The sequence below is a fragment of the Mus caroli genome, unplaced genomic scaffold (genome assembly GCF_978045245.1).
Source record: "Mus caroli unplaced genomic scaffold, Mus_caroli_1 scaffold_6, whole genome shotgun sequence".
NCBI lineage: Eukaryota > Metazoa > Chordata > Mammalia > Rodentia > Muridae > Mus > Mus caroli.
This window is the reverse complement of record NW_028227261.1, coordinates 92,419,039-92,445,617: the sequence shown is the minus strand read 5'-3', so window position 1 is coordinate 92,445,617 and position 26,579 is coordinate 92,419,039. Positions and strand designations below refer to the sequence as shown.

The 26,579-nt window shown below is 51.1% G+C and overlaps 1 protein-coding gene across 4 annotated transcripts in view; it reads left to right on the top strand.

The window, feature by feature from the left end:
- The window catches only part of Col27a1 (collagen type XXVII alpha 1 chain), a 119,883-nt gene extending 93,783 nt beyond the window's left edge, over positions 1 to 26,100 (top strand). For 2 of the 4 annotated variants that reach the window (XM_085839250.1, XM_085839249.1), the window contains exons 37-61: positions 1,532 to 1,639; positions 5,659 to 5,712; positions 5,861 to 5,968; positions 6,889 to 6,942; positions 7,759 to 7,812; positions 9,510 to 9,566; positions 9,669 to 9,722; positions 10,209 to 10,262; positions 10,488 to 10,541; positions 11,201 to 11,254; positions 11,330 to 11,437; positions 12,036 to 12,143; positions 12,824 to 12,931; positions 14,973 to 15,026; positions 15,447 to 15,509; positions 15,943 to 15,996; positions 16,143 to 16,178; positions 16,280 to 16,297; positions 16,609 to 16,644; positions 17,539 to 17,565; positions 19,244 to 19,309; positions 19,960 to 20,131; positions 21,195 to 21,304; positions 22,717 to 22,935; positions 24,276 to 26,100. In XM_085839250.1, coding sequence (XP_085695376.1) covers positions 1,532 to 1,639; positions 5,659 to 5,712; positions 5,861 to 5,968; positions 6,889 to 6,942; positions 7,759 to 7,812; positions 9,510 to 9,566; positions 9,669 to 9,722; positions 10,209 to 10,262; positions 10,488 to 10,541; positions 11,201 to 11,254; positions 11,330 to 11,437; positions 12,036 to 12,143; positions 12,824 to 12,931; positions 14,973 to 15,026; positions 15,447 to 15,509; positions 15,943 to 15,996; positions 16,143 to 16,178; positions 16,280 to 16,297; positions 16,609 to 16,644; positions 17,539 to 17,565; positions 19,244 to 19,309; positions 19,960 to 20,131; positions 21,195 to 21,304; positions 22,717 to 22,935; positions 24,276 to 24,422 — 1,977 coding nt within the window. In that variant the 3' untranslated portion in view covers positions 24,423 to 26,100. Of the gene's footprint in view, positions 1 to 1,531; positions 1,640 to 5,658; positions 5,713 to 5,860; positions 5,969 to 6,888; positions 6,943 to 7,758; positions 7,813 to 9,509; positions 9,567 to 9,668; positions 9,723 to 10,208; positions 10,263 to 10,487; positions 10,542 to 11,200; positions 11,255 to 11,329; positions 11,438 to 12,035; positions 12,144 to 12,823; positions 12,932 to 14,972; positions 15,027 to 15,446; positions 15,510 to 15,905; positions 15,997 to 16,142; positions 16,180 to 16,279; positions 16,298 to 16,608; positions 16,645 to 17,538; positions 17,566 to 19,243; positions 19,310 to 19,959; positions 20,132 to 21,194; positions 21,305 to 22,716; positions 22,936 to 24,275 lie in introns of those variants that run through there. The other 2 variants (XM_021159800.3, XR_015047364.1) reach the window with 2 other exon arrangements.
- The last annotated feature ends 479 nt before the right edge of the window (positions 26,101 to 26,579 follow it).

The following is a 26,579-nucleotide window of genomic DNA, read 5'->3' as shown; positions in this document are numbered from 1 at the left end:
AGTGGAGGTGGCAGTCACCCTTAGCACACACTGCCCCGGGCTGTGCTGAGTAAGATACATGGTCTCCCTCGGTTCCACCTATACAAACGAGGGACCTGGCTAGAGTTACAGAGTTACTGAGAGTAGTGAAAGGATTGTGACCTGGGTATGAGGGAGACTCGGTCCCCGGAGCTCAGATCCCTGCCTCTCTATGGACTCAGTTCTTCAATCTGTGGACTGGGAGGATTGAGAGAGGCCACCCAGAAGGCTCTCTGATCCTTGGTAGATATCTCCAGAGACCCTTACAGCCCATTCTCATGGGCTCCACAGCACCCCATTTCCAGCTGTGTAGGAGTCATGCCATGAATAGTCACTGGAGACTGGTTCTGGCCAGGGCCTGGGCCTAGCTTAGCTACCTGGAGCAACCAGCCTACAAGTGAGACAGCAGGTGGCCAAGATGACAAGCCAGAAGCACAGTCTCAGAGCCAGGGGAGTCTCTGAGAGCCAGATCTGGGCCAGCAGGTCTCTGTGCCAGGCTGTGCTGGGACTCTGACAGGCTCAGTGGAAAGGGACCATGTAAGCCATCCTCGTGCCCAGTGCTGCTCCAAGCTGGCCTGTTCCTCAGTTCAAGCTGTCCTCTCTCATGTGATACCTACAGCTGTTCCCCAGGCCAAGCTGGAAAGTACCTACAACTCTGCATGCCAGTCTCATTTGCCCGAAGGTCAGGCTCCAGCCACCACATCTGTATCTCGACTCTCTCTTCCTGACCAGGCCAAATCAGATTCCTTCTGCCTTTCTCCCACAGCTGCTCTGAGCCCCGCATGCAGTTGTCAGCACTGTTCCTATCCAAGGCCACTCCCTGCAACCCCTTCCTCTAAGTGGGACCTTCTGCCCTCTTTCTTGGGACCTGCAACCGTCACAGCGAGGCCACACGGACTTGCTGCAATCTCTTTGCCTATCATCCCTCTGGAGATGGGCTTGTGATAGACAGTCCCTGACCCTGAAGATGCTGCTGGAACTATAGCCCACACCCTGCCCTGGTGGAGCTCAGGCAGCTCAGCTCTGCCCAGGGCATGAGGGAAAGATGGCAAGGCTGGCATGCAGAGCTAGAGTGCACGCACCCATAAGGTGTGTACCCATGACATGTTGCAAAACCAGTGCTGTGGAGAACCCAAGACACCTGAGCCTCGGGCTCCTGAAGCCCATGCAGGGGCTTCATAGGTAAGGCTCTTAGAGTCCTCAGTCTCAGGGACTCCTTGCTACACTTTCCTTACCCACAAGAACTCCTCCCTTGGGCCCCTGTTTTCCAGGACTTGGTGCTAACTGCAGATTAGCTGTACCCACTTGGGGCCACCTGGCTTGACTTAGCTCTGCCTCAGTTTCCCCATTGGTAGCAAACACTAAACAAGTACCAGCAGGGAAGGCTCTGGTGAGGATGACTCCGGTACCGAAGGCATGTTGACAACTAACAGGCTGCCTGAGGTTTTTGAGGCCTTTGATGACCTTGTTTTTAACGTTCTCTTCTCTGTCTTCCTCCTGCCCCCTGATCCAGGGCGACAGGGGTGACCCAGGGCCCGATGGCGAGCATGGTGAAAAGGGCCAGGAAGGGCTGAAAGGAGAGGATGGGTCCCCTGGGCCCCCAGGCATCACTGGCGTCCGGGTGAGTGTGGAGCATCCAGCAGCATGGGGCTCTGGGTGAGGGATGCTCATAGCTGTCCAGGCCTCCCGAGAAGTTCTCTAGTTTGCCTCTTTCCTGCTCCCTCAGGAGAAACTCTGTTCCATGTGGCCCTGTAACCTCATCTCCTCCAGCCCCATACCCAGCCTTTTTTCTCTTCTCCTGGGACGAGCTTGCCCTACCTCTGGGCCTTTGCACCTGCTCCTCTTGTTTTGAGCACACTCGCCCTTCTTTCCTGTTCTTATACCCCTGTGTGCCTTCAGTCCTCCTCACACAGAGACAGTTCCTGTCCTTGGAAGCCATCCTTGACCCTCGGCGAGGTCTCTATTTTTCGGGGTCATTCAGGACTTTGCCCGGCCTCCTAGTCCGCTCAGGCCTCAGTGTGGAAAATTTAGAAAGAATGTATGCCGAGATGATTTTGAGTTCTAAAGTCCTAAGGTCACTTTCTCACTCCCCAAGGAGGTCAAGATCTTGTGTGATTTACATTTGTTTTCTTATGTGACATCGGAGAGGTCGCACATTATTCACTGAAAAGACAGCTCTGCCCCTCACCCTGGTAGAGTCTTATTCAGTCTTGACCACAAACATTATGAGTATCTTCCCTGGGCGCTGGCCCCTGGTAGAGGAGAGAACCTATTTTGTTTCAGTGTTTGCAGACAGCATGCCAGTTCTTTCCAGACTGTTCTTTAATTAGCAAGTATCCTTGAAGGTTGGGAGACTCAGACAGTTAAAGGAACCTGGCCCAGGCCACACAGTAAGAAGTGGCAGAACCAGGATTTGAACCCCTGCATGTACATCCTGTCTGTCTGCAGTGGACTCACTGGAATTCAGAGCCTATACAGGCTGTGGGGGAAAGGACGTATGGTAGATAGGACATTCTGATACTTGACTGATGGCTTGGAGCTTTACTGTGTAACAGTAAAGTGTGTATGGAGCAGGACTCTGTGGCCAGCTCAGTGTCCTGCCAGGCCCCTGGAATCCGGCCACTTTGCAACAAGCCACCAGAGAGTGTCAGGCCTGCAGGTATCCACTCTGAGCCAGCCTTGGCCTTAGCACAACTTTGCGATCCCCTACTGCCCACCCCACCATGACAGGTTCTTGCTATTGCATGGCTCAGCAGTCCATGTTTCATCTAGCCTGCTCCTGACAGCTCTTCAGCACTGAAGTGACCAGTCTGGGAAGGATCCAGAGTAGCCAGCAACATGCTGGCCGTGGGAAAGTATCTGTTACCTAAAAATAGAGCTGATGTGCTAATAGCCCTCAGGAGCAAGGGGATGAGGTCACTGCCCAGCCCACGAGTGCAGGAGGGGTGCCTGTCCGAGCCGCCCACTGCTGCTCTTCTCAGCCCTCGGGATGTGGGCAAGAAGGGCTTTAGCAGGATGGGTTGTTTCTTACCTCACTATTCCCTTGTGTGACATGGCCGTGGCTCCTAGCCCACCCTGGCCTCAGTCTTACTATGTTGAAAGTCTAGAAGGAATGTATGCCAAGATTATTTTGAGTTCTAAAGCCCTAAGGCTACTTTCTCGGTGAGGGTGTAGTTCTGCTGTGGAGTGGGGAGCAATCCAACAGGACGTATCCTAGGAACCTGAGTTCAAAGGTCAGACCTCAGTTCCTGGCTTGAATAACCCTCCTTCAGTGTGTCAGCTGGCAGACAGCTGCCCATCTCCCAACCTTGGTGTTCTCAGTTATAAAGAGAAAACGGGGAGATGGGGACACAGTCTAGTGGACAGAAGGCTTGTTCCCCGAGCATGACGGCCTGAGTGTGGATCTTCAGCACCCATGGGAACAGCCGGGCATGGCCATTGTGCACTGGCAACCTCCGTGCTATGGAATCTTGATCCTAGGAGCTTGCCTGCCAGTTGGCATAGCCAAGATACACAGCTTTCTGGTTCAGTGAGACACCTTGTCTCCAGGCAGTAAGGTTGTGAACAATAAAGAATGACATGCAGTGTCCTCTGACCTCCACATACGCACACACAGGCACGTGTACGCACATACTCAGACACATACACCTTACACATATACACACCAGCGAGTTGGGAGGAGAAACGCTGAGAAAGACAACCCTTTACAAGAATGCACAGAGAAATAGGGACGTTTAGAGGAAAAAGTATGTAAGAGCTGCTGGTGGTGGCTGAGGTTGGTCACGTGGCTGTGGTTGCCATAGCAGTAATGTGAGGTTCATGTTCCGTGGTCCCTCGGAGTTCTCATATGCCAAGGTTGGCAGCATCTCTCTGGCCTAAGTGCACACTGGGCTGTGGGCACAAGCTCTGCGCTTGGGTTTCTTTGGCATCGTGGCTAACCGAGGAATGTTTCATACTCCGTGGGTTGGAGGCAGGCTGATTACTGGGAAATAGCATTTTATAAGCCACCAGGGCCTTCCTAGAAATGTGTCTGTGGTCACACGCTATGTGATGATGCTTCATCCTTGAGGGACAGCGCATAGACCAGGGCTCACATAAGATCATACAGATTAGTGAAGCCATCTTATTTTTTCCATTGTAACTTCTCTGATGTATAAACAATGACCAAACTGCCTAGAAACACGTTCCTCAGCTGTGTCCCCAGAAGTAGTTGGCTGGTGCCTATCTGTGATAGGACCCAGCGGAGGCTTCTTTTCTAGCCCCAGCCTCAGCCTCCAGGTACTTTGATGATCTCAGGATCCCTGCCACAGGATGCTCACGCCTGGAGGGACCTGGCTCCGCCCCCTCCCACTGTACCAGTTCTGAGATTCACCCTGAGACAGGACACTGTGCCTAAGAAGCTGTGGAATCGGAGGTCACAGGATGGCCAGGGTTTTATTATGGACAAAGCAGCATTGCTCAGCTGGTGCCGTGTGGTAGAAGTAAGAGAGTTGTGCATGTAACTTAAAATCCTCCAGAGAGTGGTGAAAGGGGAGAAAAGAACAAGTCAGGTGAACGGAGGTGACATCTCTTCAACCCCGTAGATCCCAAATAGTCTTTCAACATAGTGTCAATATTTAGAGAGCATTAACGGGGTCCAACAAGATGGCTCAGCAGGTAAAGATGCTCGCTGCCAAGTCTGACAACCACAGTTCAATCCCCAGAACCCACATGGTGAAAGTAGAGAACCAACTACCACAGGCTGTCCTCTGACCTCACACCTTCCCTCTGGCATGTGATCACTGCCACACACAAAAGAGAAATAAATGAAAATGTAATTGTTACAAATAGAATAAAAAATTTAAGCTTTAAAATCATTAAAAAAAAGAAAGTTTTTTTAAACCCTCTTTTCTGGACTAAAATTTTCAGATCCACCCACAGACACCCCAGCTCAGATGTAAGTTTCCCTGGGTACACTTGATCTGTGACTAGACTTCAGAAAATGTGCAGCTGAGAACATACATTTGATGTACAGAAGGAATGTATAGCTTGTGTACTTGGGAGGGGAGTTTATTGAGGTCCCAGCATGATGCTCGCTGTGAGGGGACTCCCCCCACCCCAGGGAGTGTATAGCAGTGACTGGGATGTGGACAAGACCACCAGAGGGCTACAGCAGCATCAACTGCACACCAGTGGCACCTGGGCCAAGCCCTCCTCTAGGAAACAGGATGCCTGTCAGTACAGGGAGTCCCTAGTAGGATTCCACAGTGCCAACCAAAGGGAGGTCTCAGTACAGATAGCTGGTCTCTGTGCTTCTCATAATGGGGATGATGGTGGAGGCAGCAGGTGATCCCTGTGCTTGAAGAAGCCACCTCCACATTTCAAATGGCTGCTGTGGGTGACACTGCTGTGAATGTGCCCGTGTCACCAAGACGAATCCTTAAGCTCTGCGAGGCCACCTAAAATGCTGTGTCCATGATGCAGACCAAAGACATCAACCAGGAAGTAAGGTTCTGCTCAAGGCTGCACAGCAAGGGGACTGAGCCAGTGTGGATTTGCAGCCAGGTGTCCAGCTCCCAAGCGAGGATGCTTCTTGGAGCTGTTCCCGTTCCCTTGGTCCTGAAATTTATTTCTCCTGCTCTTGCCTCTGTGTCCCCTCAGGGTCGTGAAGGGAAGCCGGGCAAGCAGGGTGAGAAAGGCCAGAGGGGAGCTAAGGTAGGTCCCCTGCCTTCAAGGGTCACATCCCTCCCTAGCTCATCTCCTTGGGCCAGCAGCCACAGGCTGATCCTCTCTCTCTCTCTCTCTCTCTCTCTCTCTCTCTCTCTCTCTCTCTCTCTCTCTCTCTCTCTCTCTCTCTCTCCAGGGTGCTAAGGGCCACCAAGGACATCTGGGAGAGATGGGCATCCCCGGAGAACCTGGGCTCCCTGGGACCCCAGGTCTTAAAGGGTCCCGGGGCACCCTAGGACCAATGGTAAGGATCCAGGCTGAGGGAAGAACACGTGAATAGGGAGGGGTACTAGCTTTCCTATAAGAGCCACCCGCCCCACTGTTAAAGAATCCCTAGGTTTCATGTCCCAAGCCACCTAAACTCCCCAAAGCTACAGCCTTGAATTACACAGTCATGGCAGGCAAAACACATCTTGCAAACTACAGGCTGCAGTAGGTCCCTGGTGCTTTCTGTGAGTGGACACTGGGCGATCAAATCCCTGAGGGGAGAAGGATCCAGATTCCCTGGAACAGGGTGAGGGGCTTCAGGTCTCTGAGTGGCTGGGAGAGAGTCCTAGGACCCTGCTAGATTATCCTGAGGCAGAGCTCCACGTGTATGAGAGCTGAGGTGAGAGAGGACGCCATCTCGGAGCAGAGGAGGGGTCGTGGCATCTTTGATCAAGTGGAGCAAGTAGTACCCTTTCATATGGTACGAAAACTTTCATGGTGGTGGCTTCCTGCGATGTGTGGGATGTCATGGGTGAAAGCTGGGGAGATACACAGGAGCGTCCATTAGATGGCGCTTTGCCTGGAATCCAGACTCAGGTAACGCAAACATGGGTTTGCTGGAAGAAGCAGAGTGGAAAAGCCCCTTCTTAATAATACTTATTTAACTGGACGTCTCCAAAGTTTGAGCAGTAATAGCAGCTGAGCTCAGACGGCTATTAAGGGTCTGAAAAATGTCACCTACATCTTTATAAACCATGGGAGCATAGAGTAGGGAGGGCTGGGGAGGTAGGGGCCTGGGAGGAAGCCTCTTGCCTTTCACCTTGCCCACCTTGGTTCAAGACATCATATAGGTGCAAGGCTGCTGAGCTGAGTGGCTGGCGCCAGGGGAAGGAGTCACTACCATGTTCCCACTGCGGGAAGCGTACTATATACCAACAAGGGTCTTCTTCTTTCTAGGGTGCTCCAGGACGGATGGGAGCCCAAGGAGAACCAGGATTGGCTGGTTATAATGTAAGTGACACACATTTAGGGGAATCTCCTCCTCACCCTCTGGAACTTTTCCTGCATGCTGAACTCAGTCCTTCTCATCAGAGATGGGCGATGTGGGTCCCATAGCCTCAGGGAACTCCTTGACCCATAGATTTGGGTAGAGGCAAGGGTAAAATTAGAGTGAGGGGGCAGAGAGAGTTCCAGTACCCACTGGAGGTCTAGAGGCTCCCTACAGGTAGGGTGCAGGTCCCTAAAGAGAGAGCATCGTGTTCCCAGAACCTCCATGCACATCCAGGAGATGAAGGCTCAGAAAGGACAGGCTTGGTTAGAAAGGAATGAGGGCTCAGAGCCGTTAGAGACACATGCGCAGGCCAGGTCTGGCAGCTTAGTGCTTTTGGGAGTGGAGACCACACCCAGCCTCAGTGGCCTTTGCCAGACTCAGGGACTGCAGGAGACAGACAGGAAAGAGAGAAGGGAGAAAAGAAAGAACAAATGAGATGGGAGGGAGGACTAGAGAGGCAGGGAGGACTCTAGAGGGACTACAGAGGCTCAGAGTCGCCTGCCATAGCAGGATGGCTTTTTCCCATAGCTCTGCCAAGGTAGCTTCCCCTTCTTTGGACCCCAGTTTGCCCCCAGGCCACCACAGTAGGGCTCTATTATCTAAGTTGGTACAGGATTGGAAGGCATATCTGGAAAACCAGGGCCTGGAGAGGTGCAGGGCAGGGGTGGGATCCTCTTATTCTGTCCCATGTCCCCGTCTCTGAGTCCCCGTCCTTTGTCGTCTGTCTCTCATATCCTCAAATTCTCTTCAGCTCCCTCCATTTTGTTTGCCTACAGGGACACAAAGGCATCACGGGACCCCTCGGGCCTCCCGGGCCCAAAGGCGAGAAGGTAGATATTGCATCTTTAAGCAGTAGCTAGAGTCAAGGTCAGCTCTGGGGCTATGGGGATGGGGTCACATGGAGCAGGACATAGTATCCCTGCACTCATGGCTTTAGGGTCACCTGGCAGAAATGAACAGTCCCACCACCAAGTCCCTGTTACTCCCCTATGCTTGTGACAGGGGAACATTGGAACTACACAGGGAGAACTCATTCAGCGTGGGGAGGAGGGACACAGAAGGAGAAGGCTCAGGAGGAGGGCCCCAGGGATGTGTGCCCTTCCATTAGAACTCTGGAATTGGGAGAAACTACGGGGAGGTGCAGCGAGGGAAGCTTGGCTGGGTGTGAACACTGTTCACAGCAAGGAGCACATGAGGGCCCAAAGGTATAAGGGATGGCTTTTGGGTCACATCTCCAACAATGCCCAGTAGACCTGGAACCAGAATTCTGGGTTTCCCTGTCCTCCCTCCTCCCCCTCCTTCTGGTCCTCTCCCTCCTCGTGGCTGGAAGGCTTCCTAGCAGGCTGCACCCCTGCCTCCTTGTCCCTGGCCTCCCCAATCATCCTTTCTTTTGCCGACTCAGCTTCCCACTAACTAAGTCCCGCTGTGGTGAGTCACACTGACTTGGCGTGCTGTCCTCCAGCCCCTCCTCCTGCCTGCATGAGTACAGATCTACAAGTACAGCATCCCAGGCCCTGGCATGGTCCCTGAGAGGCTGTCGGGAGCACACTCAGACCCTCTGCTCTCCTTAGCCATCATAAGGCTGCCAGGGATGACACAAACTCTGGGGCCAGGTGGAGACAGAGCCCCAAGTGCCACTACCTGGGTCAGAGGCAATCCCCACAATGTGGATTGGCATACAGTAGAGGGCCATGACATCGCTAGGTGACATAATGCAGTAAGACTGCTGTCACATGCATAGCTCATTGTTGATGGGACTGTTGCTCTGTGACTCACGAGTGCCCCACAATGAACAGCTGGCCACAGACTGGCCAGGGCTGGGGGGAGGAATGGGTTGCAAGGGAGATTTGTGGAAGTCCTGCTCTTTTCCCAGGATTTCCCTGTCATTGCTGTACAGAGCAGGTGGGTGAACCCAGCCTCTTGGTGCATAGGGGTCAGCTCCCAAATAGCAGGTAAAGGGTGCTGCCGAGCCCTCTTCCTCTAGCCAGAACCCGGCCCAGGGTGTGAACCAGCCTGCACTTGTGGATAGGATCCTTTGTCTATACCAATGGCCGGAGCGAGGGGGTCACAAGTTTCCTCGGCCTCCTTTCCCTAGTCTATAAAGTTGAAGTGAGGGAAACATCACAGGGTTGCTGTAGAATCTGCAAGACAATATATAAAATGAATCTTGGAATGCCTAACAAAAGACTGTCTGGTAAACTCAGGTGCCTAACGGAGACTTTGAGGTCCCGTTGCCCTGCGCAGCTGCATTTCAGCCATCTGCAAAGCTGCCAAGAGCTCATCCTACAGTTGGGCCAGGGCCTAAGGTGGCCTGACGTGGCTCCAGGTCTCCACTGTAGTCTCTGCTCCTCTTTCAGCCTGCCCTAAGTGTCCATGTGGCATGTGGACACTGTTGCCACTATTACCTACAATGGTAGTTTTGACCACTGGTCTCAGTGTGCCTGCCTACGGAGGCTGGCCTTCCCGCCTGCAGTTCACTAACTCCCAGAGTGACCTTTGCCTAATGCTGGTTCTGTGGTGTCCACAGGGGGAGCAGGGCGAGGATGGCAAGACGGAGGGGCCCCCCGGGCCACCAGGAGATCGGGTAAGTTCCCGTTCTGTTCCCCCTGACCCGCGGGGCAGGCCTAGGCTGCTGAGAACCCACGGAATGGGTGGCTCATGGCTATCCATTGCTCCTGTCCTTCAGGGTCCTGTGGGTGATCGAGGAGACCGTGGGGAGCCAGGCGACCCTGGATACTCTGTAAGTATCAGAGCTCTACCTTTGGGGAGGGCAGAGATAGTGGGAAAGGGGAAGCCAGTCTGGACTGGACACAGACTCCTGCCTCTGCCTGCCTTTCTTCACTAGTCATAAGGAGTAGAGAGCAACCCACTATGAAGCCAGGTTAACACCATGAAGGAAAGGCCCAGACTCTCTTGAGGGCCCTCTCCTGAAGGTTACGGGGACAGAAACAATCCACATAACTAACAGATTGGCTGACTCTCCTTCCAGCATGGTCCTGCGTAACGACTTCTTCTTGGGGGTGAGGAGCTGGCTCAGTTTCCCCATTTATGCCTTCCTAGCAGAAGCAGCTGTTACATTTCCCTCTATTCAAGCAGGACTGTTGCTGGTCCGGCCACTTAGCAGCTAAGAAAACTAGAACTTAGAGGGTCAGTGACGTGGCCAGGAAGAACACGGATTCCCTGGCCACTTCTGAGGGGCCCTCACCTGTCTCTCCTTTGCTTTCAGGGTCAAGAGGGAGTTCAAGGCCTCCGTGGAGAACCGGGCCAGCAGGGACAGCCTGTGAGTCCTGTGTCTTCTGCTATAAGCAGGGTGGAGCATCAGAAACAAGCTCTTTACAAATTAAAAGGATCTGCCCTGTAGGAGGACATGAGGAAGCTCCGGGGGCTTCCCTAGAGCCTGCACCCCCAAACCCCTCCTCACCCATCCCCCTCCAGGCGGAGACTGGCCACCCTCCGCAGGAGAGAGGCCTGGAGCTGCCTTGAGTCACCTCACCTTGGTTTGCAGGGGCATCCAGGACCCCGGGGGCGCCCAGGACCCAAAGGATCTAAAGGTGAAGAGGTGAGAAGGCTGGGCTTCAGGGGTGGGGGAGGCTGAGCCCCTGGGACCGGGGCCTCAGATAGCTTAGGTTCACACAGTCAGCAAAGGCAGGGCTGGAAGGTCCCACCTCCCCAGGCTCTCCCAGGCTCTGCAGCCATCTACAGGGGCTGAGGGGATCAGCCTCTGAGTAGAAGTTGGCCTAGCCAAGAACTCAGCCCACACCTCTGCTGGGCTACAGTGAAGGAATGAGAAGAGGGAGGAGCCAGCTGAGGGATGAAGGGCAAGAAGAGAGAGACAAAATGGTCATGGAGGAGTCATTCCTTGCTGTGGACCCCAGGCCCTTGTGTTTCCTCCTGTAGGCCTGATATAAACCTTCCTCACCATGCCCTCTGGGCCCACACTCCTTAAGGACACCCATGCTCAAGACTAAACGGCTCAGGGGGCCCTGGTTTCCAGCTCTGAGGACAGATGTAGTGCCTTTGGAAAGTCTTAGCAACAGGGGAGCCAAAGAAGGCAGTCAGGGCCCAATACAGCAGGGACATCTCTGGGTGACCCTGGGGGTGGCCACAGCTGTGAGCTTTCAGGCACGTGGCTCTCTGGTAGATCACACCAACTCTCAGTGCTTCCTCCCAGGGTTCCAGGGTCCTGCTAATGTGTATCTCTTGCATTTGCTTTCTTAGGGCCCAAAGGGAAAGCCAGGCAAGACTGGGCCATCAGGCCGGAGGGGGACCCAGGTGAGTTGCCATAGCTTCTCTGTCACCTTCTATGTTCTCCTGAGAAGGTTTAACCAGCATCTTCTGTACCTCCAGGGTCTTCAAGGACTGCCAGGGCCCCGAGGTGTGGTGGGAAGACAGGGCCCTGAGGGCACTGCTGGACCTGATGGGAATCCTGGCAGAGATGGTCGGCCAGGATATCAGGTGAGCAAGACATGGGATGGCATCTGGAGTTAGAGACTTCCACGGGGCACACACAGGCATGGGTCTGAAGAGTCAGGTGGGAAACTGGGTGGCATATAGGTGGCTGATCTTTCATTCATTGGGATTCTTATCACTGTGTCTCTTTGATGCTAGCACCTGGGTCACTAGGCCATATTGCTCTGCTTCCTGGCAAGTGTGACTTTCTTCTTCTTCTTCTTCTTCTTCTTCTTCTTCTTCTTCTTCTTCTTCTTCTTCTTCTTCTTCTTCTTCTTCTTCTTCTTCTTCTTCTTCTTCTTCTTCTTCTCCTTCTCCTTCTCCTTCTCCTTCTCCTTCTCCTTCTCCTTCTCCTTCTCCTTCTCCTTCTCCTTCTCCTTCTCCTTCTCCTTCTCCTTCTCCTTCTCCTTCTCCTTCTTCTTCTTCTTCTTCTTCTTCTTCTTCTTCTTCTTCTTCTTCTTCCTTCTTCTTCTTCTTCTTCTTCTTCTTCTTCTTCTTCTTCTTCTTCTTCTTCTTCTTCTTCTTCTTCCTCCTCACCTTCCTCCTCCTCCTCCAACTCATGGGTATCCCAGTCAAAGAACACTTCCTCCCATTTTCTTTACAGGGAGACCAGGGAAATGATGGGGACCCTGGCCCTGTGGGCCCTGCTGGGAGAAGAGGAAATCCAGGTGTGGCTGGCTTGCCTGGAGCACAGGGGCCTCCAGGATTCAAGGTCAGCTCTCATTAATCTATCCTTTCTGCCCTGGTCCTGCTGTAATGATACTGATTCTATATCCTAAGGCCCATGTGAAATTTTTTGTGGATCCCTGACTCCAGGTTGACCAAGTTTAAAGGATGGTTTATTCAAGTGACAATAAATACTACCCCCTACTGGACCCTAGTACCTTCCACATTAACTGCATTGTCCACGGGCACCCTCTGGTGGGTGTTTGTGGGACAACAGGTTGCTTGCCACTGGGATGATCCAGGCTAGGCGCTAGGGTCCTTGAGCTGCTTCTCTGTCTAGCCTAGGGCCACACCCGGAAGGCAATATGTAAATGAAGGACCCAGATATGGTGTTTGACTTCTCTACATTTATGAGCTAGTTGAAGAAAGGTTGCGACCCTCTGTATTGGGCCAGGGAGGTAGGGATGGGTGACGAGTTTAGAGACGAAGCCTACATGTCTTGCCGGAGAGGAATAGTGAATCAAGAACTTTGCTGGACACAGAGAGGAGGTCAGAGTCATGAGGCAGGCTTCTGCCAGGGGTCTGAGCTTGTCCCACCACATCCCCATGTCTCCTCTGCCATCCTGAGACCTCATGAAATCTCTGCTTTATTGCTCTAGATACCCCTTCCACTGGTCTTGGAACTATGTATTCTTTGGACTGATGATTTTTATGTGTTTCTTGAAGGGTGAAAGTGGGTTACCTGGGCAACTGGGTCCCCCTGGAAAACGAGGGACAGAAGGTGGAACAGGGCTTCCTGGGAACCAGGGGGAGCCAGGATCCAAAGGCCAACCGGTGAGTCAGCCTCAGGGCATATGCATGACCATGCATCCACATGCTTTAAGCCATGAGTATACACACACTCACATAGGCATACTCAAAAGGCATGTACACTCTGCACACAGAGAGAGAGAGAGAGAGAGAGAGAGACAGACAGACAGACAGACAGACAGACAGACAGAGAAACATAGGTATATGCACAGGGCCAGAAGCTCCGTGTTCACTTGATATCAAAGGCAGAGCCATGCTGTCTCTGATAATCAGATGCTATTTATCTCACGCTGCTCAGGAAGAAAATGTCAAGGGTCTAAAAGAAGGGGTCTGTACAGCCCATTCAAAGTGGGAATCAGAATCATCAGTAGAACTTGGCATCCTGGGCTCCAGGGACAGTATTCTTTCTGTGTAAGACTGTCTCCCTGTGCCTTACCTACCTGGAAACTATGTAACAGACATCTAAATGATCCCTGGGTCAAAGAAGAAATCAGAAGGTAAATTAGTGTATTGAATCAAGTGACTATGAGAACACAGTGCACCTGAATTTGTGGGACCCTGCCCAGGCTTCACTAGGGAGTGTTTGTAGCACTTTGAATCAGTGGCAGCATCAAAGCCCAACCTAAGAATCTAAGAAACATAGAAACAATATAAGCAGTAGAATCATAAATATAAAATAGGGTCTCTGAGAAGGTCAACAAAATTCATATATGTCTAGTTAGACTTCTCAAGATAGAAAAAGTAGAATACACATATTATTAATGTCAGAATGAGAGATGGTATCTGTCACTAAAGATATCAGCGGTAACAAAATTATGGCAAAGGAGTACCAGCCCAGAAACTAAGCAGCCTGCTTAAAATGGGCAAAGTCGTTCAAAGGCAAAGCTTTCTTTCTTTCTTTTTTTTAAAATATATTTTATTACGTATTTTCCTCAATTACATTTCCAATGCTATCCCAAAAATCCCCCATACCCTCCCCCCTCTCCCCCATTTCCCTACCCACCCGTTCCCATTTTTTTTTTTTTTTTTTTTTTTTTTGGCCCTGGCGTTCCCCTGTACTGGGGCATATAAAGTTTGTGTGTCCAGTGGGCCTCTCTTTCCAGTGATGGCCGACTAGGCCATCTTTTGATACATATGCAAGGGCAAAGCTTTCAAAGCTAACTTGGAGAAAGAAAAAAAAAAGGATGTCCTACCCACCTTGTATCCTGAAAGAGTGTGAGCATACCCCTTAATAAAGCTTCCCACAAAGAACGCTCTTGTCCCAGAGGGTTCCCCTGGTGACCCTACAGCACACTTAAAGAGGCAATAGCACCAACCCTACGGAAACTTACAGAAGCCAGAAGAAGAGACTCCCACTCTGTCCATAAAGTCATTATTACTCTAACATTAAAGTTAGTCAGAGACATTTAAGAAAAACAAACAAACAAGCAAACAAACAAACAAATACATCAGACCAGCGTAGCTTGTATAAAGATATCAATTTTCAATGAAATGTTATCAAAACAGAAGTAAGAGTACATATAAAGGGTAGTGCATCAAGGCCAAGTGAAGCTGGCCACAGGAAGGCAAGATTGGAAAATAGGTCAGTAAAATTCACACTAAACCAATTTGCCAAACTGAAAGAGAAAAGTCACCTAGTTGATTGTCACTATAGATGCAGGAAACACATGTGACAAGATTATAATTTCATTTCTGATGGGGGAGGAGGAAGCCTCACTAAAGTAGGTATGGAAGAGAACTTCCTCCCTGACATGTGAGCAAATCCTACAGTTAATTTGCATAGTGGTGATTGGCTGGGTGCTTTCTCTGAAAGAGCAGAAGCAAGCCACCACGTCTATCAATGCGGCACTATACATCCAGCCACGGCAATAAGGCAAGAAAAATAAATGCATTCATACCCAAAAGGAAGGGATGAAACTTTGTTGTATGAAATTATTTTCTAAGCAGCCATCAATGGAGGGTTTCTGTCAGGAGACTGTGCTTTATAGAGCTGTCTGGGTGGGCAGGGACACCTGTGGGTCTGTTTGTCTTCTCTCATAAGGATCTTGTCCTGCTCTCCCCACAGGGTGACTCTGGCGAGATGGGCTTCCCAGGAGTGGCTGGCCTCTTTGGACCCAAGGTACCAAGTCCCATTCCTGCCTATCACCTGTGGCTCATCTATTTGTGGATTCACTCCATGAGTTTTCACTTAGCCCTCCTCCCAGTGTGAGCCAGAAGCCAGCTGCAACTGTGCTCAGCCTAGTAGCTCCGTGCCTCAGGCACATGACTCAGTATATAAGCCTTGCTTTCCCAGTCGTCTGAAAAAGAACCCTAACAGACAAAGAAGACTGTTGTAAGCACTAAGACCCGAGGCATACATGACTTAGCCCTCCGATGTTGCATAGCTTGTACCTGCCGAAGAGTCAGGAGCCTTTACTATTCTTCCCAGGGCATCTCATAAAATTAAGAGGGCACAGGCCAACCAGAACTCAGGGGCATGGAGGCTGCTAGGTACTCCCCAGTGGCTGCCCCAGGCACAACCCTTTTCTGCTTCTCACAGGGCCCCCCTGGAGACATTGGCTTCAAAGGCATCCAAGGTCCTCGGGGGTCTCCTGGCTTGATGGTAAGTCTCCCTCCTTCCTGTTCCTGCTTGGTAGTCACCCCACCCCCACCCCTGGTCCAAGGCTGGCCATCAGCTGGTTGTGCACTCACGTCTTTCTGCTCCTTTGCTCTTAGAGCCTCCCCTACATGCAGTTGTGGCAGCTTCACACCTTGCTCACTCGCCCTGCCACTACCCCAGTCCTTCCCTGCCCCACTCTTGTGGCCCACCCTATGCATGCAGAAAGACTCAGGAGACATATAGCCTAGCCCCACCCCAGCATGCAGAAGAGGCCCAGAAGATGCATGGCCTGACCCCACCCCAGCATACAGATGGGGCTCAGAAGATGCTTGAAGGTGTATCCTTTTCATTCCCATGGGACACTCAGCTGCCACCCTCCTCTGTCACTCTATTCCCCAGGCCCAGATCGAGGACTCATAGCCTCTCTCTCCTTTAGGGAAAGGAAGGTATCATTGGGCCCCCCGGAATGCTGGGACCTTCTGGACTCCCGGTATGTGCAAAGGGGAAGGCTGCAAGGGTCTCCTGTATCCTGGGATCAAGTGTTTCGTGACTCAGAGTTAGTCTGAGCCTCAGTTTCCCCATATGGGAAATAGGACTTGCCTCTGAGCCCTAACCCAATGCTATGGTTTGTTTCAGGGTCCCAAAGGTGACAGAGGCAGCCGAGGAGACTTGGTGAGTGGACAGCCTGGCAGGCAGTACTATGGGGCAATGGGGGGACATCCGCTGCTCAGAGCACATCTCCTAACTGTCTCTCCCCTCAATTCTATCTCTAGGGACTGCAAGGCCCAAGGGTAAGTAGAGTGGGTGTGAGGACTTGAGACTGGAGACAGGAGTGGGGGGTTCTCAGGCTTTCCTTTCCACAGTGACACCTCTCTCTCTGTCTCTGTCTTCTGTTTCTCTCTCTCTGTGTCTCTCTCTGTCTCTCTGTCTCTGTCTGTGTGTGTGTGTGTGTGTGTGTGTGTGTGTGTGTGTGTGTGTGTGTCTGACATTCTTTTTCTCTGTATCCTTTCCCAGGAGAACATCATCTCTGGGCCTTGGTAGGACAAAAGACAGCCTGGGTAAGGAACTGTCCAGAGCTGACTGTCTCTTCTTTCTTCCACAGGGTCCTCCTGGTCCAAGGGGCCGGCCAGGTCCACCGGTAGGTAGCTGCATGCTGGGTATTTTGGATTCCTGGGGCAGGAGGCGGGTTGCTCTGAATGAGACCAAGGCTGTTTCTGTTTGTTTTAAAAGATTTTTCTTATTTCATGTGTGTGAATGTTTAGTCTACATGTAAGTGTATACTGCAAGCATGCCTGGTGCTTTGGGGGGTCAGAAGAGGCAGTTAGATCACCTGGAACTGGAGTTATAGATGATCGTGAGCTGGGAACAAATCCAGGTTCCTGGCAAAAGCAAGGGGTCTTATCTTATAAGCTATGAGCCATCTCTCCAGCCTAGAGACCAAGGTTTTAATGACAGAATGTCCCCTGACCTAAAGCCATGTGGCTCTTGTATGCTTCCCGTGGCTTACAGATTTGTAGGGAACATAGGTCAGGTCCAGTGGGGACTTGTGGTGTGGCTTTTCCTGGGCAGATGTCGACCAGCATCTGTCCACCTTAGATAGGAAATTGACAGAGCAAAGAAGTGCTCCCGCCCTGTCTAGCTTAGTGTGCCAGTGTGCTTGTTGGGTTTACTTACGAGAGCATCAGCGGCTCAGAGGCAGCTGTGTCCTCGAGAAGCCCCCTGGATGATGCCTCCTGAGAGCTGCATTGCTGGAGCTTCCTCTCCAGTTTGCATGAAGCTCGGCTGGCAGGAGAGCACCTACCACCCCGCCCCCACCCCCCACCACCGGGAAGGGCACTGGTGACTCCTTTGGAATCCTGGGAGTCCCCTCCTCCTTCCAAGAGGAAGTGCTTTAACTCAGAAGAAGTCCAACATGCCCACAGGCTTGTGGCCTGGCACACTTTGTCCTGCTGGATAGCTCCTCCAGCCTCCAGCCACCTAAGTCTCCGGCACAAGTAGCTATCAAATACTGACCCTCTGCCTTCTTTTCCAGGGCCCTCCTTGGCATCCTATCCAGTTTGTAAGTTGCACCAGTGTTTTTGACCCCCTGAGATGAGGCTGTGGGTGGGCAAGGGAGAAGCAGCCGAGCCTTCTCTGGCCACAGTGGCTGGACCTCTAGGATGTCCTTTGAACAGGAGCCACAGGCCTTGAGCTACAGGAGGAGCCCTGAGCAAGAGGCCCATCCATGTCCCCAACTGTGAAGCAGTTGGCTGCTCTAGCTCCAGCCCCCAGGGTCTGTCTCTGCCTACACACACACACATACACACACACACACACACACACACACACACACGGGTTAATGATAGGCTCGCTCCTCCCCAGACCCAGGGTCCAGAGGGTCAAGCATGGAGGTGCATTTGGACAATTTTACTTTGTGGTGGGCACAGCAGCCCCATCAGAGCTCAGCCTTCTGAGCCTGGAAACCATCTAGGCCCCATGTTGTTCCTACTCCAGTGAGTACACCATCCCTGGGGTGTGGCAATAAGAAAAGCTGCATGGAAAAGAAGCCCTGGGCTACTAGACACTCAGAGTCTGCGTTCTTTCTATCTCAGCCTCTCCCTGCCCCTCTCCCTGCCCCTCCCCCTCTCTGCTGTCTGTACTTACAAAGCACATACCTGTCACCTCCCTGGTCTCTTCATCAGAAAGGCAGGCAGGGAAAGAAGAGCCAGGTAAAGTCCTTTTTCTTCCAGGATATAGAAAAGGAGGGCCCATGCGCTATATAATCCATAGCTGAAATGTGCCCGCTGCTCATTATATGCCAGACACTATTAGAAATGGTTTTAGTGGCTCTGGGAGAATGCTTTATTATTATAGAGCTTATTTTCCAGACCAGAGATCCTTCAGTCAGGCCCCTTAGTGGGAAGATGCAGAGTTGGGAGTCACCCCCCACCCCCCTCAACCGCCAACCCCCACCCCCGCCAACAGCCCTGTTCCAGACCCCTTGCCATGTGCTCCACCCATTTGGGTACCAAGCATCCCAAGAGCAATAGAGTGGAGCTGTGGGATATAGAGGAGGTGCCTCACCAGCCTAGAGGCAAAAACATCCACAGAAGCCTTCCATCACAGAACGGGTACAGAGCCCTGCTAACCACTGCCTAGCCTTGCTGTGCTACATGTCTGAGCTAGATTAGCAGCATTCCTTACTTCCAACCTTGAAATGCAGAAATATTTCTTCCCCTAGTCATAGCCAACAAAAATGCATCAGCTGGTGGGGCGCAGTGTCCTCTGGGGAGCATGATCACCCCGAGTTGAGAAAACCAGATACTGTGTTGGAGACAGGAAAGACCCCCCCCCCCCAGTCAGGGTGGAAGATGTGGAAAGGTCCTGGGGCTAGGCAAAGCACAGCTTTTAGGGACTTAGAAGAACTGTGTGTGCCTGGTGCTAGAACTTGTATGGAGGGAGACAAGGATGAAGACCACAGCACGCAAACAGGGTTTCTAACCATGCTGAAACATTTGAATGCCTTACGAGAGGACCCTGGGAGCTATTGAGGGACTTAGTGGGAGGGAGTGACATACTCAACATTCTCTGCAAAGCGGGGAGGAGCTCAGTACGGGATGTATGCCTCAGTCAAGACCCTATCACAGGAGGTGGGGTGGGGCTGAGTGGGGTGGGTGCTCAGGCCCTGGCTCCTACTTTCAGAATCTGGCTTCTCTTGGGACGGGTACAGGACACACGCCTTGTCTTTTCTTACACAGCAGCAAGATGACCTTGGAGCAGCTTTCCAGACATGGATGGATGCTCAAGGAGCCGTCAGATCGGAGGTACTGGTAGGATCTCTTCTCACATGACCTCTGGTCTTAGGAGAAAGAGAAAGGTCAAAGAGGTCGATGCTGTGCCCGTGGCTGGCACCAAGAGCCTCAGAGTCCTTCTCTTAGTGATAATCTCCATCTGACACTGTGAGACATCAGGCCTCTGAGTCTAGTGTGTGCTGGCCTGAGTCAGGAAGGGATGCTCATCTGGTCCATAGCTCACAGAATGTTCCCATGGTTACCCAGTGATTGCACAGAAGCAAATGAGCCCCGGGGCGCAGCTGAGACCTGGCCTGTGGTCAGCTTTGCTCCACAGCCTCAGGCTGAGATGGGTCTTGGGTGTTCCTTACTCCAGCCAGAATCAGAGCCCACTTTGCCTCCTTGTATTCGTCTCATGATGGGGAGATCACTCCCCTAGTTCAGACCTCCTACCCTCTTACCTATGCTGGGTTTCATAGGCCAGGGGCAAGAAATCAGCCCCTGTCCCCGCTACATTATGTCCCTGACTCTCCCTCTCCTTATCTGTTATAAGGCAGAGTAGCCAGTCTAAGCTGGCCGTGGTCACCAGATTTCCCAGGCAGTGAAGATTTTTAAAGCAATGTGTCTGGGACCTTGGGCAAGGCCCAAGCACTTAACGGGCCAATGGCCCTGTTTCTCCATAGCAGGGGTACAGCTATCCGGACCAGCTGGTGCTAGACCAGGGAGGGGAGATCTTCAAAACCTTACACTACCTCAGCAACCTCATCCAGAGCATTAAGACACCCTTGGGCACCAAGGAGAACCCAGCCCGGGTCTGCCGGGACCTCATGGACTGTGAGCAGAGGATGGCGGATGGTAAGGGTGTCTGTGAGGCTGAGGAGGGGCTTCCTGCCTGTGTTGGGGTAGCACAGTGTCAAGAAGAGCTCAGGTCGGGGCTGGTGAGATGGCTCAGTGGGTAAGAGCACCCGACTGCTCTTCCAGAGGTCCAGAGTTCAAATCCCAGCAACCACATGGTGGCTCACAACCATCCGTAACAAGATCTGGCGCCCTCTTCTGGAGTGTCTGAGGACAGCTACAGTGTACTTACATATAAATAAATAAGTAAATCTTTAAAAAAAAAAAAAAAAAAGAAGAGCTCAGGTCCATGGAGTTCTGGGTCCTTGGCACATCTCAGCCAAGTTTCTGTCCTCATAGAAATAGACACACAGCATCATTTATTGACTCAGCAGACAGCCTCTAAGCTTCACAGTCTGTGAGGCCTATGGTTCAAGCGTTAAGGATATTGTAGAGAGGATGATAGGCCATATGCTGGGTCCATTCAGAGAATAAGATCAAACAAAACAAAACAAACCACCTTTCAAGGGCTAGCAGAATCCCAGGAGTCCTCTTCAGCAGGGATTCTCACCTGACCTCACCTCATCTGTGAGGGAAGGGGAGGAGCCACAGTGTCACCTGATCCCTCTCTGCTGTGCACGGGGCTTACAAGTAGATGTTGGGGCATCCCTTCCTCGGTTGCTGAGCTCTTAGCATCCAGGAACCCCAGCCAGACGTGTGCACAGTTGCAGATGTCAGGAGGCAAGAATGTGACCCGTGGCCCTTAGCTCTCTGGGTAGGTCCTTCGAGGAAGCCTGAGCCTTGAAGACTCTGGAGAAGCTGATAGCCCACAATTGTCTGCTCTGTATTGTGGCTGCATCTCAGTGGTAGCACAGGGAGTGTTGCCTGGGCATGAGACTCTCCCACACATCAGCTCTACCCTGAAGGCATCCTTCCCTGCCTGTGCCTTGAGATACCCTGTGTCTACCTGTTCTGCCCTTAACTGCCCACCCCACTGCAGCCCTGTTGAGTCACCAGTACAGGTCCTACAGAACCCCTCCAGGCTCCTTCCTGATACACTCAGCTCTGTCCTGCTCTGCTACAGGTACCTACTGGGTGGACCCCAACCTCGGCTGTTCCTCTGACACCATTGAAGTCTCCTGCAACTTTACACAGGGTGGGCAGACGTGCCTGAAGCCCATCACGGCCTCCAAGGTACCACCTGTGCCCCACTGCCACAGGCTCAGGAAACCCACCTCCTGAGACTTGGTTTACTCAGAATTTGGGAGACATGCAGAACTTTGTGTGATTAACAAACGCTCTCACGCTGCACAGTGCTGAAGACCCTCGCTTCTCTGGGAATAGTCTGTCTCAGATTGAAAAGCAGAGTTGTCAGTCCCGGTGAATTGTGAATTGTTGGCATAAACTCAGAAGATCGTTTATCTGAAACCCGCGGCACTCTTGCACGCGTGCTCATTAACTCCTGTTCAGTGTCTGAACACCATGTCTGTCCTGAGCTAAGAGTTTTGGGGGTGAAGTCAGGTGACTCAACAATAAAGCAGGCTGGCAGAGCAAAGAGAGGCATGGTCATTCCTGTCTGTTCCTACAAGGTGTCCATGGGGCTTGGGGGTGGGGTGCCACATGACGACACTGCTCTGGCTACAGGAAAGCTAGGGAGCTCCAGATCATTTTATCCATAGACTCCACAGGTGATGGCCGAGACAAAGCTCCATCCACTCCTCAGCCAGATGCTCATTCAGCTGCTGACTTCATGACCTAGTCTGACCCTGAGCCGGGGGTGGGGGTGGGGGTGGGGGAGGTCAGACTTGCCAGTGACCCTGCAGCTGGAGCTCACAGCCCAATAGGGACGCAGTAACCTTTGCAGGCTCCCTTTCTTGGTGACTTGTAGGTTTCAGGACCACATGGCAAGCCTGTTAGGCAGAGATATAAGTCTGGATTGGCAGGACAGCTACCCAGGGCATTGCCACCTCCATCAGGAACAATGACTACTTCAGTTAGCTTTGTGTTACTGTAACAAAATAGCAGAGTCACAACTGGGAGGAAAGAAGGTTTCTTTTGTCTTCTACTGACTAGTTGACTCCTTTGCCCTGGGGTCTGTGCTGAGGACTATAGTAGAAGAAAGCTACCTACTGTCAGGCAAGGGAAGAAAAAATAAGACTCAAAAGGGCTGGATCCTAATATCCTTTTGAGGGGCACACCTTCAATGAACTAACCACCTACTAAGCCCTGCCTCCCAGCAGTCCCACACCACATCTCTGATAACTCTTGAGCCCTTTATAGACGGAGCTCTATGGCTCCTTGCACTTCCACCACACTCAGCTTGGGCTACATCCTTGCCTTCCTCTGGACCTGGCTGAACCTGTGGTCCAACCCACCTGGGGGAGCAGAGCAAACTGCAGCAAGATCCTCGGACTTCTGGTTCTGGGATTGAACAGCTACTAGGCTACAGGACCAGCTCACAGAGAACTCAGTTTTCCTGCTTTTAGAGTGGGCAGACGACACTGAAAAGCTGGTTGGGAAAGGGCTTACTTACCCTGGTGCCCTCCAGGATGGTGGGGGATCTCAGGGTTGCCGGGGGCTGCTTCCCACCTGTGTCTTCTCCACAGGCCGAGTTTGCTGTGAGTCGGGTCCAGATGAATTTCTTGCACCTGCTGAGCTCTGAGGGGACACAGCATATCACAATCCACTGCCTGAACATGACGGTGTGGCAGGAGGGACCGGGACGCCCCTCTGCCAGACAGGCTGTGCGCTTCCGTGCCTGGAATGGACAGGTCTTCGAAGCTGGGGGTCAGTTCAGGCCAGAGGTGTCTATGGACGGCTGCAAGGTAACTGTTGGAGCCCCGCATTTTCCCTGGATTCAGGGTCAGTGGAAGAAGCTTATTTATGAGCATGTCATAATTTTATACCATATTGTATACATTCTTATCATCATGTAACCTTATTAGAATGATTTATTCAGTAACATTGACTTTACTCCCTTCTCTAGGCATTCTCAGTGTGCATGCCCCTGTGCATATGTATGCGCATGTATGGGTGCACATGTGTGTTGCTAAGTGAACCCAGGCAAGCACTCCCTAGATTAACCTCTCTGGGAACCTTCTAAGGGGAAGTCTGTGCTGTTAAAAGTCCTTCAGGTTAATAGAAACATTGTTATTTGCAAAGGCTTCTTCAAAAGCGCATCCATTCTCTTCGCTCCACCAATCGGAGTGCTTTCTTTCTTTTAATATTTTTGCTCATTTTTAAATATCTTAAGGGTTGGGGAAGACAGTCATAAAAGGTAAAAGTACTTTCATAAAGTAAACTGGTGATACACAGTGTCATTCAGGGTGTGGGAAAACTTGCTTCCCACGTGAAACTCCCAAGAAAAGGACATTCAAAAACAGCTCTGTGTAAATGTGGAGCCAGTATGTATTCAAGAAGACCAGCTGTCCTTGGATCTGAAGATTCTACCTGTAGAATGGGAAATAACTAGGAATGTGCCCCTAATGTTAAAACACAGTGAATTTTAAACAATATTACTTAATAAGAATAAAAGACAAAAAAAATTCAAAAATTGAGGTCAGTGTGACAGTTTACAGGTCTCCTGTACTTGATTGGAGGGTGGGTGGGGAAGGTAGAGGCAGGAGCAACAGGAGTTAGAGGCAAGGCTGGGCTATATAACATCCTGTCTCAAAGACAGATAGATAGATAGATAGATAGATAGATAGATAGATAGATAGATAGATAGACAGACAGATAGATAAAGATGGATAGATAGAGATGGGTGATGGATAGATAGATATAGATGGATGATAGATAGATAGATAGATAGATAGATAGATAGATAGATAGATAGATAGATAGATAGATAGATAGAGGTTCAGTTCTCGGCACCCATGTTGGACAGCTCATAATCATTTGAACTCCAGGTCCAGGGGATCTGATATCATCTTCTGGTCTTCAAGGTCACCTGCACTTACATGCTCAAACCTACACTCAGACATACTACATACATAACTAAAAAAAAAATCAAAATCTAAAATATTCAAAAACGAATTTTTTAAAAATTGGAAGCAGCCAAGCCAGATGTGCCACCTGCAAGTCATTGCTCCTGAAAGTGAAAGATGGGAGATGCATTTGGAAATCTCAAGAATCACATTCACTGTCATCTTCTGCCTCCTTACAGGTCCATGATGGCCGCTGGCATCAGACACTGTTCACCTTCCGGACCCAGGACCCCCAGCAGCTGCCCATCGTCAGTGTGGACAATCTCCCACCTGTCTCATCAGGGAAGCAGTACCGCCTGGAAGTTGGACCTGCATGCTTCCTCTGACCTCTGACCTCTAGGCTCATCTAAGCCTTGTGGGGAAAGGGAAGAGATGGGGACAGCTGGTCCCAGGAGATGCAGGCCCTTGTCTTAGGACCCTGGTGCAGGTCCTAGTTGTTATCTGCTCAGCCGGAGTTGAGAAGGAGTAACAGGTCTGAGGCTGTCCCGGAGAACCACCCATCCCAGCTCATCCCCAAGAACCAACCAAAGAGCCAGTCAAAAGCAAGCTGGGTTTGCAGCCCGCTCCAGCCCATGGCCTGTTGCCCAGCTCTGTAGACGTCCCTGCTCCCCAGCTGCCCAGAAACCCCCTCCCCATTGATGCCACCTCAAGGGAAGGGGGCATGTTGCCAGCTGGTTCCCGCTAGGGAGCTTTCGATGTGCAATATTAGAAAGGAGACATGGAAAAAAAAAAAGAGGAGGAAAAGGAAAGAAATCTATATATATTATTTAAACAAAGAGAAGGTGTGTTACTATTTTTTTCACTTGGGAGAGGTGAGGAAGAACAAGAGAAGCTGGGGGTGTGGAGAGGCAGGTCCCCCAGGCTGGGATGCTGGCCCCTAGACTAGGGTGCTGACCCCTCAGCTGGGGTGCTGTGTGCTACCTCCCACTGTGAAATCGCTGGTGCTCACAATTGTCTCTTGTAATGTATGTTTTTTTTTTTAAGGAGAAAAAGAAACTTATTTAAGATTCTGAAGGTGCTACTACAGGCTTTAAAGAAACTTTCTGAGTGGGGCCTGGCCCACTTCTCTTTCTCTCCTCCAAATGAGGAGTTAAAATTTTACTAGCATAGCCCACCCGTGTAATCTGTGTAGTCCGTTGAAAAGGAACAAAAGGAAAAGAGAAAAGAAAGAAAAGAAAAAAAGAAAAAGATAAAAACAAAACAAAACAAAACAAAAACCTTCTAGAAACCAGAAGTAGAGAGATTTCTGCTAATTCTGGGCTTTGAAGCGTACGTCTTTTGAGAGGGCATTTTGATGTGGTCCTCCTTGCTTCTGGAGGGACTTGGTTCCCTTTAGAAAACCTGCCCTGGGAGAAGTCTCCTTGGTTTTGAGGAAGATCCTTGGTTAGCGATGATCTTGGAGGTGGACTAAGTCCAGAGCCATCCCTGGAGCCAGGTGACTGTCCCAAGGTCTTCCCGCCCAGGAGCCCAACCTTTCAAGTGCAGCCAAACCTTACTGCTTTTACAACATTGCACAGCTGTGTAGAAACCCAGTGTTCTTTCCCATAGGTGCCAATTTGGGTGGGGGAGGAAGGAACAATTACAGGAACCCCATCTGTCTGTCCATGCCACCTAAACAAGTCAGGACCCCAATTGGATTTTGAAGTTATTTTAATTATAGAATTATTTTTTTAGAAGAAAGATGGATGTGATAGTCTATATTTGTGTGTTTCTAAAGTTGTGTCTTGTGGGGGAATTGGATTCCATTTTAATTATTTAATACCTCACTCCCACCCACCCTTCCCCGCATACTGCTTGTGTACCCCGGCCTGTCCCCCAAGCCTAGTTGTGCTTTTTGTTGTCTGTTCCCCGTGCCCCCTCCTGTGTCTCACTCTGCCTTCTTGTTGCTTGATGTGCGTTTGCTGTTGTTCTTTCGTTTCTGTCTAAATGTCAGTGTGTTCAAACCCCCAGAGGGTTCTGTTTTTCCCATTCCCTTCTGGACTTTAAATAAATATTTAAAACTGAGCAATGGAAAGACGAGTCTGTGGTTTGATGCTTCTTCATGGTGCTCAAAGGCAGTCTCTGCAGAAGGTGAGAAGATGGGTGGAGGGTGTCCTGCTGAGGCAGAGGCCCTCACTAGGGCTTGGAGTTTAAAGCTCAGGACAATAGAAGTGCTGTCTGCCCAGAGTTCTGAAAGTGGGGCGTCAAAGTGTAGGAAGAGCCATTCGCTATCCAAGCCCCTAAGCCTGGAGCAGTCCTGTCATGGTCCCTCCTCTTCCAGCTGCACTCCAAACTCAGGGGATGGGGCTCAGGGGTTTGCACTTGGTGTTGAACCATACATTGTTTCTAATTTCATTTTGACAGTGATACTGTTACATCTCATTGTTCTGGGTCAACCCGCCCCAGAATGTTTAGTGACTGCAGGTGCCATGAGAGCAAAGAAAGAAGTAGCTGGACAGGGTGCAATTTACTTGGGGATCTACTACAGAAAGGTGGTCCTGGGT